The sequence below is a fragment of the Carettochelys insculpta genome, chromosome 1, assembly GCF_033958435.1.
Source record: "Carettochelys insculpta isolate YL-2023 chromosome 1, ASM3395843v1, whole genome shotgun sequence".
NCBI classification, from domain to species: Eukaryota; Metazoa; Chordata; order Testudines; family Carettochelyidae; genus Carettochelys; species Carettochelys insculpta.
Genome location: NC_134137.1, coordinates 343,717,595 through 343,738,641, shown reverse-complemented (window position 1 = coordinate 343,738,641; position 21,047 = coordinate 343,717,595). Strand labels below are relative to the sequence as shown.

General features: G+C 42.3%; 1 protein-coding gene across 5 annotated transcripts in view; it reads right to left on the bottom strand.

Annotated features, from left to right (window-relative positions):
• The window catches only part of ALG12 (ALG12 alpha-1,6-mannosyltransferase), a 158,463-nt gene continuing 137,416 nt past the window's right edge, over positions 1–21,047 (bottom strand). The window contains exons 1-11 of one of the 5 annotated variants that reach the window (XR_012648384.1): positions 20,740–20,855; positions 17,770–17,956; positions 17,454–17,586; positions 15,428–15,601; positions 12,836–13,030; positions 11,563–11,666; positions 9,748–9,971; positions 8,328–8,497; positions 8,071–8,146; positions 4,945–5,128; positions 1,312–1,444 (exon numbers count right to left, since the gene is read on the bottom strand). Coding sequence is in view for 4 of the 5 variants with exons in the window: in XM_075015679.1 (XP_074871780.1) it covers positions 1,213–1,444; positions 8,071–8,146; positions 8,328–8,497; positions 9,748–9,971; positions 11,563–11,666; positions 12,836–13,030; positions 15,428–15,601; positions 17,454–17,586; positions 17,770–17,931 (1,470 nt within the window). In the remaining variant the exon portion in view is untranslated. The other 4 variants (XM_075015679.1, XM_075015697.1, XM_075015687.1 and 1 more) reach the window with 4 other exon arrangements.

The window sequence follows — 21,047 nt, the reverse complement described above, 5'->3', positions numbered from 1 at the left end:
TGAATCTGAGGGAAAACAAAATCTCAGAATTGTAAACATCTATTTCTATGAGTGCAAAGAGGAGCATCTGCTTCTTTTTCAGTGGGACAGCTTTTTGTTCAAGGGGAAATACTTCACCCTGTGAATTTTCAGACAAAACTGCATGTTCAGCTGCTAGACTCCAAGTTTATTTGTGCTATTGGCACTGAATTATCACACACTAATGGGTCTTTAACTATGCCAGAGCTAGTATGTTTAAGAAAATGAGGCCTGTCACAATCTCAAACAATACAACTTGTTTACTTCAGAAAATCACACAGGTTTATTTAGCAGGAATTAGTGGTGAATTCAGTGCTGATTTTGATCGTGTCTGTATGAGAGCATATTTAGCTTAAAGCCTAAACTGTATGAAACCTGAGGAAATCAGTCTCCCAGTGCAATCTTTAAACACAAGGACATACCTCAAACATGCTAGGCATACCCATTTGCAATATCCTCCAGGACAACTTAGTTGTTTTCCCCACCCAAGGAAATTAAGTTCCTAAATTTTATAAAAATGAGGTATATGTCAGAATAGACTGGTTGTAGGAGAAGAATGATTATTTTTAACAAAACACTAAATATTTTTGTGAAATCTAAGCTGTCCTTCATTACAAATTCAGCATAAATGTACTGAACCACTTTAATACCCAACTCTCGCAACTTGGTGCTTTCCAGAAAGTACAATTATTAATCAAAAAGGTTCTTGTAACTTTAATAATTTAACAGGTTAAAGCACAAACTCTACAATTAATGTGGCATTGCTATGATACAAACTGAGATTATTAAAGTTCCACATAATTTAGTGGGAAAAATCAATTTATACAATAGAACCACAAGCAGAACATCTGTAATGCCCCTGGATAACATACATAGATACCACAGAATAGCACGACTCCTCCCTTTCATGCCAGATATTTAAAAATATGTATATTTTACACTGGTAGACAGACAACCACTCAAACCAATTCTAAAGTGTTTCAAAGAAAATATATGCAATATGCAACTCCATCATGATGTGGATTAGCTTTACATACCCTTGGGATTCTTTAATTTATGTAAGAAACAGGTGCAGGAAAATAAGAACTTGTATTTTTCCCCCCATATCTACTGTACTTCATTGTTAGAAAGGCAAGCTGCAATTATTTTGGAGATTGTCAGTGAATTTATGTCAAAACAATTTAAAATTTATTGTCAAGAAGAACTAATAAGCTTTTCCAACAGTATTAATTTTGTTTTTAAGTGTAATGTAAAAGGAGGTAGCGTAGTGAGGTTCAACCCAATTCTATTGATGCCAGATATGTGTGCAAGTGGCTGATGAGTCATCTTGTAATGAGATATTTGAATGGGATCCATTTCCATTAGAATGTGTGTATAAGACATCATCAGCTGGTCCCCTGGTTTTACATCTTCCCTTTTGTCATACCTGTAAGGAAGGAATAGGCAGTGGATTTATTTGCATTCTTTTCAGTACATACTAAACATCTGCTAGGTATCTGCAAAGACATGCTATCCAAAACATAAAAAAGGAGAAGATGACTCTGTCTAATTCTCATCATACTTAATTATGCAAGCCACAGGAGTGAAACTATCCAAAAGAAATCAGAAACTGGTATTTTCCTGCTGCTGCTTTGGTAATCCATACAGCTGTGAGCTGCTCAGAGCATATTACTCTGCCCTTCTATTTGCAAGCTACAGTGAAAAGGTTTACAGTGAGTCCTGTACCAGGGATTTGCAAAGAAAGAGCAGTAGGCTGGTTTCCAATGGCATCTGATTGTATTTTACCTTTATTTCTGAGAATATTGGGATATGCTGCAGAAGGGGCACTCCCCCGCTACGGGAACGCAGCTGCAGTGGGGGTCCCACCTCATGATGGTGCTAAGTCATCATCTCTTCCTCCTCCACCCCCCAAGTATAAAACAAGAGGAAGGACTGCATACTTCATAGGGCACTAGAATAGAAATTGGGAGTCCCGGGTTCCATTTCCTGCTCTGCTACAGGCTTCCCCTGTGACTGTGGGGCTAGAGTTAATATTTAGGTGCCTCATGACACAGCATGGTACTTGGCACAACTGACAACTGCCAGTGCATGGAATGCATCTACCCTACTGACTGATTTCTGTAAATCATGCATAGGGCCAGATCTTCAGAGATACTTAGATTAGGTATCTAACTCTTAATGAAATCAACAGGAGTTAGGGCTCTAACTGCCTAGGGAGTGAGGCCCAGTTCCTTATCTGCATCTTTAGCCACCTAAGTACATTTGGCCACCTACCCACTTGTTTTGCTCCTCAGTTTTTAATCCGCAAAACTGAGAAGACAGCCCAAGTGCACAGGGGTATTGAGAAGATAAACGCACTGAAGGCGGGGATAAATAGAAACACAACCTGCCCATGTAAAATATAATAGCACTTGGGCTACATCTACACTAGCCAAAACTTCAAAATGGCCATGCTAATGGCCATTTTGAAGTTTACGAATGAAGCGCTGGAATACATATTCAGCATCTCATTAGCACGTGGGCGGCTGCGGCACTTTGAAATTGACGCGGCTCGTGCAGACAGGGCTCCTTTTTGACAGGACCCCGGCTACTTCAAAGTCGTCTTATTCTTATCTGCTCAAAGGAATAAGGGGACTTCAAAGTAGCCGGGGTCCTTTTGAAAAGGAGCCCCGTCTGAACAAGCCGCACAGCCACGTCAATTTTGAAGTGCCGCAGCCGCCTGCATGCTAATGAGGCACTGAATATGTATTTCAGCGCTTCATTAGTAAACTTCAAAATGGCCATTTCGAAGTTTTGGGCTAGTGTAGACACGGCCAATGAATAATATTTTCTTCAAGTAAGTGAATCAGGTAAAATCATAGCCTTCATGAGACTGTATGTACTGTGTTCCATTAGGTTGCACACAGTGGGGGAAAAATACTTGTATGTTCACATTGTGCCCTTTGCCATTGCACATCAATGAGTCAAAGCTAAAATTTTTAGCTAACTTTTACATTGGGATGGCCACCCCATGGCTCTCGAGCCACATGTCGCTCTTTGCTCACTGTAATGCAGCTCCTGGTCAGAGCCACATGCACAGACTGCTTAGCACTGTTCTGTGCATGTGTCCCAGCACCTGGAGGGAGAAGTGTGTGGTGGCAGCTCCAGTCAGACCCAGGCTTGGATTAGACCAGGGGATGGGGGAGCCTGGCTCTGGAGGATGGGAGGGAGATTGGGTTAGAGTGCAGGGCTGGAAGTGTATCTCTGTGCATCTATATATAATATATAGGGAGGTCAGGGGAGAGAGAGAGAGAGAGAGAGAAAATAAGTATATGATATGTGGCTCTTTTGCATGCTAATCACAGCTGTTTTGTCTAACTGGTTGGCCACGCCTCTTCCAAACATATGAGTTACCAATTTGCTTCACCTATATAATTTAGAGTGTCCCCGTCTCTTATATTTTGCACCAATAAGGCAAGGAGTAGGGAAAAGGAAGTTTCCTTTTGTGTCAACATGTATGTCCACCAGTCCTTCATACCTAAGTTGTTTCTTCCTTGGTGGGAGCTGAAGGTCACTCTAAAGGAAGGACCTTAACTCCCAAATGAATGCCTCCAAAACTCTTAACACAAACTCACTTCAGCTTCTTAAAGTGGTTTTGATATGAAATTATTGACATCAATTTATGAATACTGAACTGATGAGCAAAACTGATAGTTAATACATTTGTCCTCCAGTAACTGCGTGTCCTCAATATTCACTTCTGAGGCTAGGTCTACACAGCAAAGTTATTTCTATCCTAGTGTCTACACAGCACAACAGCAAATTTCAAAAGAATTTCAAAATTGCGCTTGGCTTATTTCAAAATTAGTAAACCTCATTCTACAAGGAATAGTGCCTACTTTGAAATAGCTATTTCGAACCAGGCACTATTTCCTGTCTTAACAATACCTATTTCAAAATAAGCCATGTCCAATGGCTCTATTTTGAAATAGCCTCTCTGTGTAGATGCTGTATTTCAAAATAGCTAAGTGCTATTTCAAAATGTATTGTGGGTAGCAGCGTTATTGCAAAATAATCTATTCCAGAATAACTCATCCAGCATAGTTTATTTCGGTATGAGGCTACTGTGTAGACATACCCTGAGATATAACTCAAAGTGATGGAGAAGTCAAGAGGGCCCAAGATAAAGTTAAGAGAAACAAAGTCTTCCCTCCTGCAAAATCCCATGATGAACTGTAATTTCAAAGATGGTGTCACAACATGAAGCAGATTCTTCAGAAGCCCAGGTCTCCTGTAAATGTAGTCTGTAATAGTACATTAATCCACACCAATTACATAAGCATGTCTCCTAAGAACCCACCTTTTAAGGAGTCGGCAGTTTAAGGATTATTAGAGCCAACTACTGTTTGAGATGGGACATGCGATCAGGCAGGTGAAGAAAATATGACATCAAACTAACAGCCTTCCCTACTCCAATCCCACAGTCCCCACCCCCCACAGGGCTAGCAAAGGAGCGACCAGTAGGATGCATGCGTTCCTCAAACAGCAACTTTCTTCCTGTTTCAGAGTTCACACTAATGGGGAAAATGCAAACACAGATGATGGGATCTATCTAGTGTTAGAATCAACTTAAGTTTCATTTGGGCTCTCTGAAGGCAGATTTTTCTTGAGGCAAAGACAGTATCTCGGCACGCTAAGGAAAGTCCTGAGCTTCAGAACACTTCTGGCTATAGACTGCAGTTATCTTGGTGAATCATCAGACTACTCAGGCACTCCATCCAAAATCCAATTGTTCACATGTCCAGTCTGTGAGGACAGCAAATTATTTTCTACCCCCTTTGAAGGACTCCTGCTTCCTCCTGCTACCCTGATTCTTTTCATTATTGTGTTGTCAGATGAGAACCTGGTGCCTGAGTGTATGATGGTCAGCTGCTGTTTATCTCTGACCTCTTTTGTGTTGTTCCTTATGATGAATCAGCCATTCCTTGAGGCATCTTTCTGATGTGCAAAAACCACAGCGGGGGACATACGGTGCCTCCATATGAGGCTGCAAGACTGTGTGACATGCGTCAGAGTGACGAAATGCTTTGTCTTCCTTTTTTCCAATCACATCACGGCCTCACATTCTATGCTGAACCACCAACGGAAAGCAAAAACCGGGTTAAAAAAATCCATCAAAATTAGACATCATATTCAGTCCAAGGTACACTCAGTAAAGAAACTTGCTGAATAAAGAAGAATTGGGGCACTCTAGTGACCAAATCTGGTCTATCACATGAGAAGGGTATGGTGGGAAGATATTTTACAATGATGACTTAGAGACTCCTCCAGATCCCAACACGTGCAGAGCAATTCAACATGAGGAGAGATGAACTTACATTTGTGAGGAAATGTCCCCTTTAACATCTTCAGTAGTGTCATTGGATTATGAGAAAAAGTAGAAACAATAACTGGAGCCAAACTGGCTAACTTCTGCATGCCTGCCAAAAAGCAAATTACTTCTGCTCTTTCATTTTCCATCTTCCCTCATTCCAAAAATTCTGAGTTTTCTGATCACCCCAAGATCTAAAATTGCAACTCTGGTTTATTTTACAGTGTCTAGCACTATTGCAGTGGTTCCCAACCTGGGGTCTGTGAGGATATTGCAGGGGGGTCCATAAAAAAGATAAATAAAAATAATAGAAAAATAAGTTCTAAAAAATTTGCAAAATTACAATCTATTATTATTTTTAAAGGACATATCTTTCAATAATGTTATTAATTGCTGCATGAATATTTATGTTGTGGTTTACTTTTTCATTTAAGGAAGCGTACATTGCAGCTACAGGAGGCTTTGATGGGGGTCCACAAACAGTTTGATGGGGTGATTGGGAGTCTGCACTAGTGAAAAGGGAACCACTGCACTATGGGGTCCTGGTACATGAAGCAGGCTTCTCCTCACTACAGTAATATAAATTATTTAAGTCTGATGCTGAAAAATCAGTCCTGAGCCAACTAGAAATCTCCAGGCACAAGTAATTTGGGAATTATCTTAAATTCAGACCAAATAAAGCTCTATTAATGGGAGTTTTTCTATTGCCTTGAAGAGTTATAAGATCAAGCCCTTAGTACACTTTTCCTTTTGACTCAGCTTCCCTTTTTAAGTAAATGAGCAGACCCTGGGTCTGGAGATGGCCTTGAGAATTGAAATTGCACTATGGTCTTTTTTAGCCTCTACCCTGAGAAACTGGAACAGTGGCATCTGGATACTGCTGACTTCCCACATTCACCAAAATAGTTGGCCCTTTCAGTGCCAAAATGGTTAACTACTTTGGTCACAGAATTGTAGAACTACAAGGAACCTGGAGAGGGCATCGAGTCCAGTCCTTTGCACACAGGACAGGACTAAGCACCACCCGGACCATTCCTGATAAGCATTTGTCAAACTGGGCTTAAAAATCTCCTGGTGATCTCACCCAAAATGCTCAGATGCCCACATCCCTAGACATGACTGTTGTGTGTGATAGATTAGAAGTCTTTTTTTTTTTTTTTAAACATATAACTAGGGCCCCACCAGTTTCCAGGCCATGAAGTCAGCCATCTTCTCCTTTAAAATTTGATCTCACCTACTGCTAGGAATACAGGACTCCTAGCTGCCATCCCCACTACCCTGGGGAGAGACAGGAGTTGTCTTTTTCCTGTGTAACTGCTCTTGGAGGGGAGATCAGACCCACCAGGAGAAGCAGTGCAGAAAAAAGGGTGGAACACCTTCTCTTCTGCATTGCAGCAGCCTGGGAACTGGGCTGAAGACTTCGGTTCCATTGAGTTTGGGCATCCTCCGGCAGCAGCTCTTGCTGGGCTTACAGCTTTCACTACCAGTGCCTGCAGCTGAGGCAGCCTGGGCACTGGGCTTCTGCTTCCTTCTTCTGCATTGCTGCTGCCACAGCTCTGGGCACCTGGCAGCTTCCATTCTGTGGCTGCAGCTAGAATTCAGGGTAGCCAGGACAGGGACTTCCTTTGCTGCTCGGGCAATGAAAGCACAGGCTTGGGGCTTCCACTGCCCCAACCCTCTCTCACTCCAACCAAGACAGCATGAGCTCAGGGCTTCAGTCCCACCACATCCCAGTTGGGGTTCCTATACCTTGCCCCTGGGCGCTGAGCTCAGGGCTGTCCCCCAGCAACTCCTGCTAGGGCTCAGGACTTGTACTCCTGCCACCTTGCAGGGGGCAACTCCAGATTCCTGTTCCTTCCCCCGCTCCAGTCAAATCCCTGCCTTACTTTGTCTCTGGCACGAACTAGCAGCGAACAGCCCTCATCTGGTGTTCTTCCACCAGCATGGGGGGGTCCTACCTATTTCCATCTCCGGGAACCAACTAACTGCAGGATGCTGGGAAGGTGCTAATCTTGGGACTGCTTTCCCACAACAGTTTTGTGGACTCGACCCTCCTTTTCCCCCACAATCCCATTTTGGGTTGGGAGGGACCCTCATGGTTTCAACACCATGAATTTCAAAGGTAACTTTATGAAATTGTGAAATTGACAAGAACAGATTCTGAATTTGGTAGGCCCCTTCACAGAACTAAAGCTATTATCTGAACACACAAATACCAGAACAGTTGTTCAATTTAAGATATTCACCACTGTCTTTAAGGGGAGGAAAAAAATTAAGGAAAAGGGTTATCTACACTCTGCTGTCATCAGCTGAAAAGTGATGGACTGTTACAACTTGTTTTGCAAAGCCAGTGAAGAAGGGCTTTTAGGGATTATCTAGGAAATATCTTTGTACAGTCACAACAAAGGTGATTGAGTTTAATAAGATAAGGATTGTTTTGACTTTCCCTCTCATGCCTTTAAATAATCTCTGGTACTTAAAAATAAATGGGCCAAGAAAAATAAAATAAAAAGCTCCAGAGATGTTTCATGCAGAGTTGAAAATCACAACAGACTTCACCAAAATCCCTGAAGACTTGGATTTCCTTTGATTGTGACTTAATTGTCATGAGAGCCAATGCCCAGCAAGTTTGCCCTCATGCATATACACAAAAGGGAAAACAATGTCTGCTGTCTTGACAAAACCCCTTTCTCATGACATACCTCCAATTTGAGTTGACTTCCAGAAATCGAGACACTCCAGTCTGTGCAGCAGCCACATCAATATGAACAGAGATATCTACAACAAAAACAATATTTCAAAATGCTTGTATCTACAAGGCACCGGTAAATGACTAATTAGCTAAAACCCACAATGATACAAGTAAATAGTCCAAAATAAACAATATCTAATGAAAAAGGTACAATAAAGAATCCTCAAAACCAAAGTTAGCGTTAACATTTGAACCAGATTTACATACTTGCAGTCGAAGGCACCAACTCATGTAATTTCTGTATTGCAACTCCTCCAGGGTAGTTGAAATGTGAAACATATAATGATGTTCCTGAATAAGCAGCATTAATCAGGAGATGTATCATAACCAAGAGAGATCCTAGTTTATATAGCCAAGATTTTTTATAGTTGTTTAAGCTGTGAAGGAGGTAAAAAATAAAAAGAAATGAAAAACGAAATGAGAATTAGCAGTTTGCATTTTGTAAATGGATTATTGGGCAGCACATTTAAAAATAAAATGTTTCACTGTTAGACAGAAACAAGAGTGAGGATGGCTGCAAGTTCTATTAACTAAAAATTATAATGCTATTTCTTTATCACAATTCTAAAGGAATTACTTTTAATGATAAAATAGTTACAAGTAATAAAATATTCACAGTACAACTCTAACACTTACACGAGTTCAACTTTTAGTTATCAAAATAAACATACAATTCCCCAAAGCACTTTGGAATTTCACTTTGTTTATCTGAAGGACTACTTTCAGTTCTTTAAGGTAAGCTTTATAGTTAAATGTGCTTAATATATAATTAGTACCAAGCAGTTTCCTAAGTAATAAACAGTATAGCTATTCACCAGCATTTGCCCCTTTCTCCTGTACGGTCAGACAAGAGCTACCCCATTTTATTATAGTGGTATAGCCATTCTGGCCTTAACTGGGATCTTATTTCATAAATAAAATTTTAACCATCTAGTTACAAGACTAGGACTATGGACCAAATTCTGGAACTGTAAGAAAATCTTTCCCACACAGATGCATGTATGTATTGCAAAGGCGGTGTTTTGCGACCTTTTTTAATCTGCTGATTTCTACACACTTGTAAGTTGTGGACCCCTTTAAAAATTTTGCATGGCAATGCAGACCCCTTGGAAAATCTGTTGGTTGTGTATATAGTGGAATTCTGTCCAATCAGTTTTCGGGCCAAGTCTTTGGCAGACTCTTCAGGATCCATGGAAAACAGGTGTGCTAAACTACTGAACTGTGCTAAACTTCTTCCCGTTTCCGACTGGCAGGAACCCAAAACACAATTTGAGCCCCCATTTTATTGCTTCTGGATGTTCCTGGGACACTTGGTTAGAAGGAGCATGCTCATAAGAATGGCCCATACCCCTTAGTCCAATCCAAGAGCAAATCACTGTGGCCTTTTGGTGGAGAGAGCCTTCAGAGCTTCGTGCTGAGCTAGTATAGGGCAGCCTACTTCCAAAATGAGTTCAGGTACAGAACCTGACCCTACCACCACCTGCGCACACGCACTCCTTTGACTAGCACATCATATTTCATCTCTCTTTGTTATGTAGAGGAGAAAAGGACTGACCTGTGTCCTATAAGTTACTATATAGTTTTGAATTGTAAATAATCTTTGCAAGGATAATTACTCTGAACTTACATTCGTGTGCAGCCTTTCGCAGCCACTATGTTGAAGATAGGGAAAGTATATATGATAAACCGCAGCTCTTTGTGAGGGAGAAAGGAATACAGAAAAATAAAACCCAGGGTTGGTAGAAGTAACAACCGAGTCCTTTTGTCTGCTGCTCCTGGAGGCACAAATAAAATACTGCATCCCAAAGCACGAGGCAGTGCTGAATAGAAATACCACAAGAAGGGAGATGTCTTTAAGATGAAAAGGGAGTTAAGGTGGTTATCAGCAAACGTCTGGTTTAAGACAGCTTTATCCTTTGAGGTTTTCTGCTAAAGTTTTGCAAGTACATAGTAATTTTATTCAGTTTACAGCTATCACATTTTTCCCAATTGCTCATCTATCAAACTAATAAATAAGATGATTTATTCAATTCTGTGGATTTTGTTTTCTTCAGTTAAGTTCTACAACCATCTACAGAGCTGGCTGAAAAGTGGAAAAAAAGGGGTAAATGACAAATTTTGTAGAAATGTGTTATTCCCAAAAGTTTGAGGCATTTGATCTTTTTACTTGCTTTCCATTTAAAGAAATTATTATTACGAAAATATGTTCCGATTGTCTGGTAACATGTCCTTGTATATGCTATGGGCCTTCAGTCCCCTTAGGTATTCCACTATCATGACAATAAGCATGGTACAAAAACCTGCACAGCAGGATAAAGGTGTACATTAATGAACCGCTATGCACAAGTACATATCTGAGTAAAATTATAACAGCGATCCTGAATTTGAGACTTTTTAATGATTACAAGAAAAATAAGAGACTAAAGAAAGATACTGGGAAAAATCCTTTAATTTGGTTATTTGAATACTTATTTTTTCTTCTTTCTCAAGCATTCCAGGACATTTACAGCTTCCCTTCTCCTCCATTCTTTGTGCTCAGCTGCCCTTGCAATTGCAGTCTGTGACCCACAGGTTTTTTCCCCCCACTCTCTTCCTATTGCAAAAAGCTATGCTGGGAATGTTAAACAGTTAGACAATGAGAATTAAGAAGGGGCTAGCAAGTCAAACTGTTGCAGGAAAGGCAGCTGGATTGAAGGAGACAGAGAAGTAAAATGCACACCCATGAAAAGGAGAACTTTTAAGGTGAGAGGCAATGAGCTGAAAGAGGAGGAGTCCAAGAGGGATTTTCAAATGGGACCCTTAGCAATAAAATGGACAAACTGTAGACATTTTATAAAGGAATAACTGCCTGCGTTGGCTCAGAGTTGACCATGACACCAAGGCCTTGACTACACAGGAAAAGTTGTAAACTTAAGAATATATATAAGGGTTGTTCCACCGGTGCTACCCGTAGCAGAGACTACCATGGATTCAGATGTTTCTGTCAACCCTACTCTTAGTCGCTGCCTGTATTACAGCTACAAATGCTGGTGCCCCCCAGTGCACAGGTGGACAACAATGAGTTCTGTTTTTGCCAGTGTATAAGCAGCCCAAGACCTGCGTGATAGGGAGGACAATGGAATTCACAACCAAGCGGAAAAAACAAGGGAAAGATAAGGCACTGAAGAGACTGAAGGACAGATGCCAGACTCCAAAAGGGCTTGATCCTGTTTCCATGAAAGTCACTGGAAAAACTTCCTTTGACTTTAGTGGAGCAGGCACCAAGAGGAGGACAGGAGAGAGCTATCTCTTGCAAAATAAATTTCAGCTGAATTCTGTCACTGATGCCAAACATTTCAATTATGTCACAGCTGAATCCCATAAATAAATCAATTCAAATATTTAGCTTAGCTGACAGAGCCCTGGCCCAATTTTCATATATATATATGTATTGGAAGGATACTCCCCAGTTGGAACTTTTATTTAAAACTGTATTATACCAAAGCACTTTCCCCTCAGGCCATAGAAGCTGCCTCCAAAACACAGAGTCCACAGCCACTGTTAGTCCTAGAAGAAAAACAAATAACCAAGACTGAGCAGCTCATTCAAACTGAACATTTGCTTAAGAGATGAACATAAACTGGGACACCCTATGAGCCTAACCGAATGCCAGTCAAAAGCAATAGGAGCCAGGTCAGGCTCTGTGTCTTATGCTGACACAGAAATGTGACAGGTGGTTGCACAATTTAAAATTCATGGTAGAAATCACAGGCACAATTAGAGAGAGACTCATATTGTATTCTGACCTTATGTCCAATGTGAACAATAGTCTGGATTGTGGGTCAGAAAGGATGTGAAGGGGAGAGTGGCTTCTCTCTGCAGCACAGTGCCCTGAGGCAAAGCAGAGTAAATGAATACTGATGTGCTCAGAGTTATCTTACATTGCTTCTCCTTTCTATGCTGTGACACCCTCCTGCCTGCCCTAAGAAGGCAAGGCATACATGGAGCCACAATCAGGCAGCCTCTGAGAGCAAGCTTTTTAAGAGTGCCATGCTGCCATGAGGAGGCTCGATAGGCCTATATAATATGCTCCAGGACTCCACAGATGGCTTGGAACCCAGGCAATTTCACAATCTTTCAGCAGTGACCAACAGCTAAAGTTCAAGAAATGAAATAATACAGAAAGGAATCATGGCATGTGCCAGGCAACTCAAGTCTTCCTTGAACCTGATTTGTATCAACCCTTCTCATCTTTTGGCTTGTAATGTTATGTCTCATTTCCAGTCTGAGCTTGCTACACTGGGTGATCATCTCAGGCCATTTATAGTAATGATGGCCAAGCTGAGTGTAGAAAATGGAAAACTACATTATGGCAATGACGAACAAGGCCCAACTGCTGTGAGTGGAACATTCCATCTCACCTTACTCCAACAGTGCACTCTAGAAAACTTTGCAAGTTGAAATGTACAGCATTTTCTGGCCCGTACACAAGTTTCTTCTGTGTAAGCGATAATACAGTCTGCAGATTTTTTGCTAAACAATTTATATTTCTCTCAGAGTAAAATTTTGTCAGTTTAATGAGTAAATTAGCTTTCTTGTGGTGAAGAGAGAGAATATTTTTTCTTATTTACTTTCTATTAAGTAAATTTTACTGCAGTCACATTTTAAGTAAAAGACGACAAAAGAAAAAAGAGGAAATATTAGATATTAAATACAATTAAAAAATAAGCACTTACCTAACCAGAGAAGGCCAGCTGCAACAGCATGAGAAAACATCTTTAAAATGGAAATTCTTTTACTTAATAATGTCACCAGGAGCATGAGGCCTAAGAATATACAGAGCTCTGATCTGAAGACAATAATTGCCAGTGCTGAGAACCAAATAAATGATGCGTGCTTTTGCTGTATCCAAGATGTAAGTGCTAAGAGAACTGAAGAAAAAAAAAAAAAAGATATAAAAACACTTTATTAATCACATGCTCAAGGCTTTTTAATTCAACTATCTCCTTGCGTTCTGGACCCTTTCCAGCATTCCGACTGCAACAGGACTGTCACAAAGCCAGGACAAGGTATGCAGAATGGGGCTCTTTCATCATACTCTAGTCTGATGCACTAGCTGACTAGGAAAGGACACATCACAAAGAAAGGAGTCTTGAATCCCTCACCAGGGTGTATATATAATAGGTCCCATGAACAACTCTGCAGAATACTGAAGCTTTTCTGAACTAAAGAGGTATAGTTACTATTATAATTTACTTAGCAACAGCCGGGGCATGTTATTCCCATGACCTGTGCCCACCTTGCATTAACACCCATATACTCAAATCAAAGTATCAACAGAGAATATACCACACGTCTCCTAAGAACAATGGGAATATATGCATCAAATCTATATATCCTGGGTTCTCAACACATTTTACAATACAGGCCACATACTAACACAGATCTTATTGAGGACCTGTCATGATCACAAAGTACCCCATGTGAAACATTACAGCAATTGCCTTTACAAAAGAGTAATAGTAGAAAAGTATTTCAGGTGTCTCAGTATCTTGTAGAGTGTTTCAATAAGGTTTTTGCTGTATCATCATCGGATGATTCAATATTTTTAGTCTGTTCTATATAGGTTCTTATGTGGGTGTCATCTGAGCACCTTCCAATAGTGCATGAAGTGACGTAACTAATATCTGTCACCTGTGACTTGTTACTTCCACCCTCTCTGCACTAGACTGTATATGCAGTGGAATCTATTGGTTTGGGGGATTTTTCAAATGCATTTAGCTCATGTCAAGGATGTGCATATTGCTCTTAGAGAAGGACATTATGAAATTTCAGATGGTCCTTATTTTGGAAGGAACTTCACTACATAGCTTCCTCAGAGGTCAGTCTGAGACTTTCTCCTGCACAGACTAGCTCTACCTTTACAGTAAACACTTGAGCTATGTGAGGGTTGCATTCCTGCAATTCCAGAGTAACTCAAATTTTCGTGCCAGTTGAGGGGAGCCAGGAACTTGGGGGCAGCCTCGTTCCTGGCTCCTCGCCACTTGTGCGACACAGGAAACTGAACAGCTCATGGCCGGTCAGCTTCCAGGTTCCCACAAGCGGGGAGCCAGGAACGAGGCTAAGAGCCTTCTCGCTCCCTTCCCCCAGTTGCAGGGCTGTCAAACAGCTACGTGGCTGGAGCAAGGGAGGGAGAAGGCTCCAGCCACAGGGCTGTGGGTCTCCCCACCCACCAGCCGGGGACCCTGCAGCTGACTCTGTGGGGTCTCATCACCCTCCATATTCTCCTCCACACACCCTTCTTGCATAAAAACAAGATACGCACATGTTGAATGCATGTATCTTGAGCCATTACTGTACTATGGATTTTAAACTGCAAGAATGTTCAGACGCTGTCCAATGGCCACATAGTTTGTAAATCAAATAAATGTCAAATCTAGCCCAACATATTCAACTTAAATATAACTTCAGCTTAACTAATTATTTTAACATATATAAGATGTACCACCAGAGTTCTCCAGATTCCTTGTTACACTTCCCAGCTATCAAACATATATACTCTGACAGAACAAGACCAGTTGGCTGCAACAGTATGGTTAAAGGTAAATATACTGCCCCAGGATGAAGAGTATTCTGTTCCCTGAATCACCAGGCAGGGACTGCTCCAGAGCAATGAAGAATGTACTAGAACCAATTAAATCAGACACGCACCATAAGAAACATGGAGCCAATTAAGAACTTGCTAGAAGCAATGAAGAGAGACAAGCTACTCAGAATACTGCAGCCCATTAAGAACTTGCTGGGACTTCCCTTTGGGGTGGGTGGCATGCTAGAAGCAAGGTGGTGCATTGTGGAAGAGCTCAAGAATCAGCATGGTCAGATACCAGAAGGGACTGTTTGGGGAAGCAACCTGGTGCAGGGAAATAGCTCCAGTAGCAAAGGAAAGACTACTTTTGCCACTCTCCATAAGAACTCTGGGCTGGAGCCCAGAGTAGAGGGCAGGCCAATACAGATACATTCCCTGAGAGGAAAGACTGGAACTGAGGAAGGTGCTCACACCAAACCCATTGACTGACCTTTGATGAAGGTGGTCAGTAGACTGTGACCCTTGCCTCCAGAAAGGCAGAGAGGCTACGTTGAGCGTCACAATGAGTCTCTGAGACAAGCCCTAAGCACCTATGCATACAAGTCCCACTAATGCAAAGCTAGAGCTCTGCCATGGTACATCGACTTGGTCTGATCATATTTATTTGTCTAAATGCATTCACTAGCAATAAAATCAGAAATAGTTTCAAAATATAAAGAACATCTTCAAAATAAACACTTACCAACAGCAAGGGCGAATGTATTGGGAAGAGTTCTAGTGCAATAAAACATCAGATGAAACTGAGTAACAGTTGTAAGACAGAAGATCGTTGACACAGTTGATCCAAACTGCTTTTGAACTTCCTTCTTCAACTTCCATAGCGTATAAATCACACTAAGCCCCAGACTTCCTCGGACTTTTGGGAGGGGGGAAAAAATTGTAGATAAGAAAGCAGTATCAGGTTGTTTAGTGACAGAGGCAACAAAAGAGAGAAGTGTTAAATTACTACCAAACAAACGCAAAAAATATTTTAAGTAAAACAAAAAAGCAGTCATGTAGCACTTTAAAGACTAACAAAATAATTAATTATGTGGTGAGCTTTCTTGGGACAGACTCACCTCTTCAGATCATAGCCATACCAGAACAGGCTCAATGTATAAAGCACGGAGGTCGAAAAATTATCATCAAGGATGGCTAATCAGAAGAGCAGAGGGATGGCAGGGTGTGTGCGCGCGTGCGGGGGGCGGGGCAGGATTAAGAAGTAGATAAAACATCAAAGTATGTAAAAGAGTCCTTATAATGGATCAGGCAATTACTGTTCCTGTTCAAACCACGTGTTAATGTGTCAAATTTGAATACGAATGTTAGTTCTAAGCATTCCCTCTGTAGTTAGTTGTTAACTCAACTTCCCCACCCCACACACCACCCTGCCCCCCAAGCCATCCCTCTGCTTCTTTGTTTCAATAGAATACAAACTAACACAGCTATCTCTCTGTCAATATTTTAAGTAGTGCAATATTTGAAGGATGGTGTAAAAAGTGTATAAAGAAACAGCAAATTATGTTGCAATATAACATTTCAGATTAAATTTAAAAGAAAAAACTATCCACGGTACTGTTTCCAATGCAATCTATCTTCTCTTGGTTGTGACTCAGTACCACAATGGTTGAGATCTCTGAATGATGTTACATGAAGTGGTGCAGCAGGCCTGCAGAGCCAGGGAGCAGAACCTGTGGCCAAAGAAGAAGCCCAGCAGATAAGTGCTGGGACTGACCAAATTCAGCTCAGCAGCAATCAAATATATAAGTGAGGACCCTGCTTTGTCAGAGGAGGGCCAAAAGAGACTTCCCTAAGCAGAAGCTGAAAGCAACAATAGGACGGGTTGGCCTAGTGGACCTCAGAGTAAGGGAGGACTGTAAACCTTGAACTACTGGGATGTGGAGGACTCTGCATCATCGCATTATGTCAGGACTGTTACTTTTCACATCTGTGTGTGCATGTGTAAAAGAATAAAAGAGCCTGCCTCAAGGGCTAAAAGCAGAGGTAGGCGTGGCTGGCTGTTCTGTTCCCAAGCAACGAGACAGACCGACCACACTACTGGTAGATGCTGGTATGTCTACACTACCCCTCCCTTCCACAAGGGACACGTAAATAAAGCTGATCCAAAATGAAAATGAGGCACAAATTTAAATATCTTGCTCCTCATTTGCATAATCCTGCGGAATCTTGCTTCCGAAAGGAGCTGCTTTTGAAACAAAAACAGCCATGTAGACCGGGTTCCTTTGAAAAGAAACCCCGCTTTTGAAAGCATCCCTCTTCCCAAGTAAATTCTGAATTCTTCCTCCACCCCCTCAGTTTTCTGTTAGAACTCCATTAGTTCATTATAACTTTCTTAGTGCTAAAAAATAGGCAGACGTGCATTTTAAAGACTAACAAAATAATTTATTACATGATGAGCTTTTGTGGGACAGACCCCACAAAAGCTCATCACCTAATAAATTATTTTGTTAGTCTTTAAAGTGCTACATGACTGCTTTTTTGTTTTGATAGAATACAGACTATCATGGCTATCTTTCTTTGTGCTGTTTAGCTGGTTTGAAAAGGATGATGGAACCTTTAAATTAGCATTAAGTTAAAAAACTCCAGTCTTGAAAGAACATTTATAAAATAAACATACTGCCATATTCCCCAGAACTGTGTTACAGATCAGTGCTGCGGAATACAACACGATACAAGATCTCCTTTAAGACCTGATTTCAAGTTCATACCTATCAGCTGGGAGTAAAACTTGGATATTTGCAACCTAGACAGCATGTATATAGCTGGACTGGAAAGTGCTGCAATAAAGACAGGTCCAAGAAATGTTCTTGGGACAACTCCAGGAAATTCATGGTGGTCATACTGCAAAGAAAAGAGAGGCTCAGTGAGACAGGCAAGCTAGAAATAAAGTCTCAGGACAGACGAGTGAAGCAGAGCTAGATAAATAATGCTCTTATGCTATGTGTTGCATTTGTGCTGGTCAGCAGAGAGAGTGCTGGTTATCTTGAACAAACCATAAATAATAATGTCCTCTTTCCTATTCACCTTCTCCAAGTCCAATCTGTGGTACAGAACATCATGTATGGCTTGCAGGTTGAAGCTCTCCTCCACTTTTGTAAATGGACAGACAGTTAAATGTGCAAAGGCCACAGCAATGATCAGCAACAGCAGCAGTAACTGTCCACCTGAGCGCCTCTTCTCAGCCATGCTGGATTTGAAATTCACATCTAATCTATTAACAGGGACGAAGGTTGATGAGGGGGAAAAACAAAATCATATTAGCATCATGACAATGTGCTTATAAAGGGAAAAGGAGGGACTAATGCACTTTATATTTTAATAAAGTGAAATACAGTACTATGCTATTTCAGTCTACTGCATAACTAACAGATCAAATACTCAGTCATGTTTTCATACATACTATACTCCACCAGTAGTCCACGATTTGCTTTGGCTCCCTGAAGTTTAAGGTTTTGATCTATAAAGTCTTAATGCCTTATGCTCTACCCTAAGAGACCACGTCTCTCCAAATAGCAAACTGCCACCACAAACATAGACAAGAAGGAGCTGGTGGTACAATGTTTTCTATGCCGGTCCCATATGCTTGTAATTTGCCCCTCCCTTGAGTCTGAAATACCCAGACTCAGATGATTGTATGCAGTGTTTTTGTAGCCATGTCAGTCTTATATTAGAGACAAAATGAGCAGGGTCATGGCTTTTATTGGACCAATCACCAACAGGTAACAGACACATGCTTACTTTTCAAGGCATTTTCCAGAAAGAAACAGTTCAAATGTTTAACAACAAAATTAGGGCACAACAATATATTTTTTCCATTGTTTATTTTTTTTTTCTTTCTGTCTGCTGTTTTAAACAATCATTGCTCTTTCTGGTGTCAGGAATGCACCTTTTGCCAAGTTGCCGAACCTTTTGCAGTTCCCATGAAAGCCCACCCACATTTACCCAAGTACACAGCTCTCAAAATCATAATTCACCCATGCTCAGTAGTGGGATGTCAGAGCACAGTACAGTAACAGTCCTGCCCTAATTTCTACAACCCTACCCACTCCAATCCCATATCCTGCATATGTCATATAGCCCAACCCTGACTCCTGCATCCCCAGCCCTGAGCCTCCCACACTCCATCCCATAATATCTGAAATATTTCTAATTAACTTGTAGATTTGTTTAGCATCTTAAAGCTGAGTTATGTGTGGATAATATGCATTTTGGCACGTATGCTAACTTGAGCTGTTAGAAAATATAGTACTGCAGATACTTGAAAAGTGGTGTTTATTTTTTTATTTCACATCAAATAAGTATGGTAAGCATTGTTACTTATTAATTATCCCTTATTTCAAAATATTTTCTTCCCCACCTATGGATTGTTTACAAGATATATATTTATATCCATATTTTTGTTTGAAAACAACAAGAAGTTCTGTGGCACCTTATAGACTAACAGAAATTTTGGAGCATAAGCTTTTGTGGGCAAAGACCCGCTGCGTCAGACAAAGCTTTCTCTGACACAGTGGGTCTTTGCCCACAAAAGCTTATGCTCCAAAATTTCTGTTAGTCTGCAAGGTGCCACAGAACTTCTTGTTGTTTTTGAATAGGTAGACTAACATGGCTACCTCTCTGATATTTTTTGTTTGCACACCCTTGCACTACCTCAACATTGCACATAAGAAATTTTAACCCACCCCAAAAAAAAGCCAACCTGTCCAAGAATGGAAATCTACAAAGGAACACTGCTCCCCTGCCCTGGGCACCATCAGAAGAGCCATGGTGCATGTAACCCACACACTTATGAGAATGGGGCAGTCTGTCAATGACCTAAAGGTACGTGTGTTACTGAAGAAGAATTATCACACCGTTCTGGAAAGGGAAACAGCCGAGCTGGCTTTTATATTCAAATTCGGCACGTTAACACATGGTTTAAATCATGATGGGAACTTTCTGAGTCACTATAAGGGCTCGTCTGCATACTTGGCTCAATCTAATTCTTGACCTTCCCCCCCCGCCACTCCACTCTCTGATTTGCTCACCTTGATTATCTTTTTCTGATGTGTCCTCCTTGCTTACTGTTTTTGGTTCTCTGTGCCTTAAATATTGAGTCTGGTCTGGTCTGGCTATGGTCTGAAGAAGTGCATCTGTCCCATGAAAGCTCACCTAATAAACTATTTTGCTAGTCTTTAAAGTGCTACTTGACTGCTTTTTGTTTTGATAGTGTATAGACTAGCACGGCTCCCTCTCTGTTACTTATGCACAGGTTGGGGCAACCAGGAGAGAACCGGTGTGTGGGAGCCACCACCCCAGCGTACAAGGCAGGCAGAAGAGTGGGGAGGAACAGTACAGGAGCTGTTCTGTACTGTACAGGAGGGTGGGGAGGAACAGTACAGAAGCTGGGCTGGGCAGCAGGGATGCTGGGGGAGGGGGGCAGAGCCTAGCTGGACAGGGATCCGGGGCAGCTGCAGCGCTGTGGGTGACGGGGAACGGCGAGGCTCAATGCGGGGGTGGGGGCGGTAAGAGAAAGTCGCACCCGCCCAAAAATCCCCGTTCACAGTAGCGCATGAGGAGCTGCAGAGACCCACAGGGCGGGTGGCCGCAAACGAGCCGTTCTCAGCGTCCTGCTGGGATTTCCCGTTAAACGCCCGGCCCAGCCCGGCTCCCTCGGTGACCAGCACAGGCGCTCTCGGGCGCTCCAGGGCTGACCGGAGCTGCGCTTGAGAACGAGGCATTGCGCTCGCAACCCGCGCTGTCCTACGGGAGCCCCGGCTGCTCCCTCCCACGCAGCGGGAAAATCATCCCCTGCTGCGGCGGGGCCCAGCTCCGGTCCGCCCCCGGCGCTTGGCAGCACTGTCGGCAGCGGGACGGGCTGATTCCGCGTGGGCAGGACACATAACGCTAACCCTCATCCCCGCCAGCCGCCCCTGGAGCCGCCGGCTGTACACCTGTCCCTCCCCCGCCCCCGCCCCTAACAGCCAACCTGCCTCCGTAGCCGCCTGCACTCACCAGCAACAGCCACCAGCCACGTGTCCTGCTCGCAGCAGCCGCCACAGGGAGCACGTGACAGCCAGATGGCTTAGATCACCTGACTGTACAGGAGTCTCCGGGCGGCCATGTTGGATTCGGGCACAGCGCCCCTACCTGAGGCCCCGGAAATGGGTTCCGGAACGAGGTCTTGGCGGGGCGCACGTCTGCCCGGACTCAAAATGACCGCTAAGACTATGCCTGGCTCCGCCCTTCGCTTTTCCTCCTGCCGCTTCCGTCCCCGCCCTGGGCTTACACGTGGGGTTTCCATTGGCCTCGAGCGTGGCGAG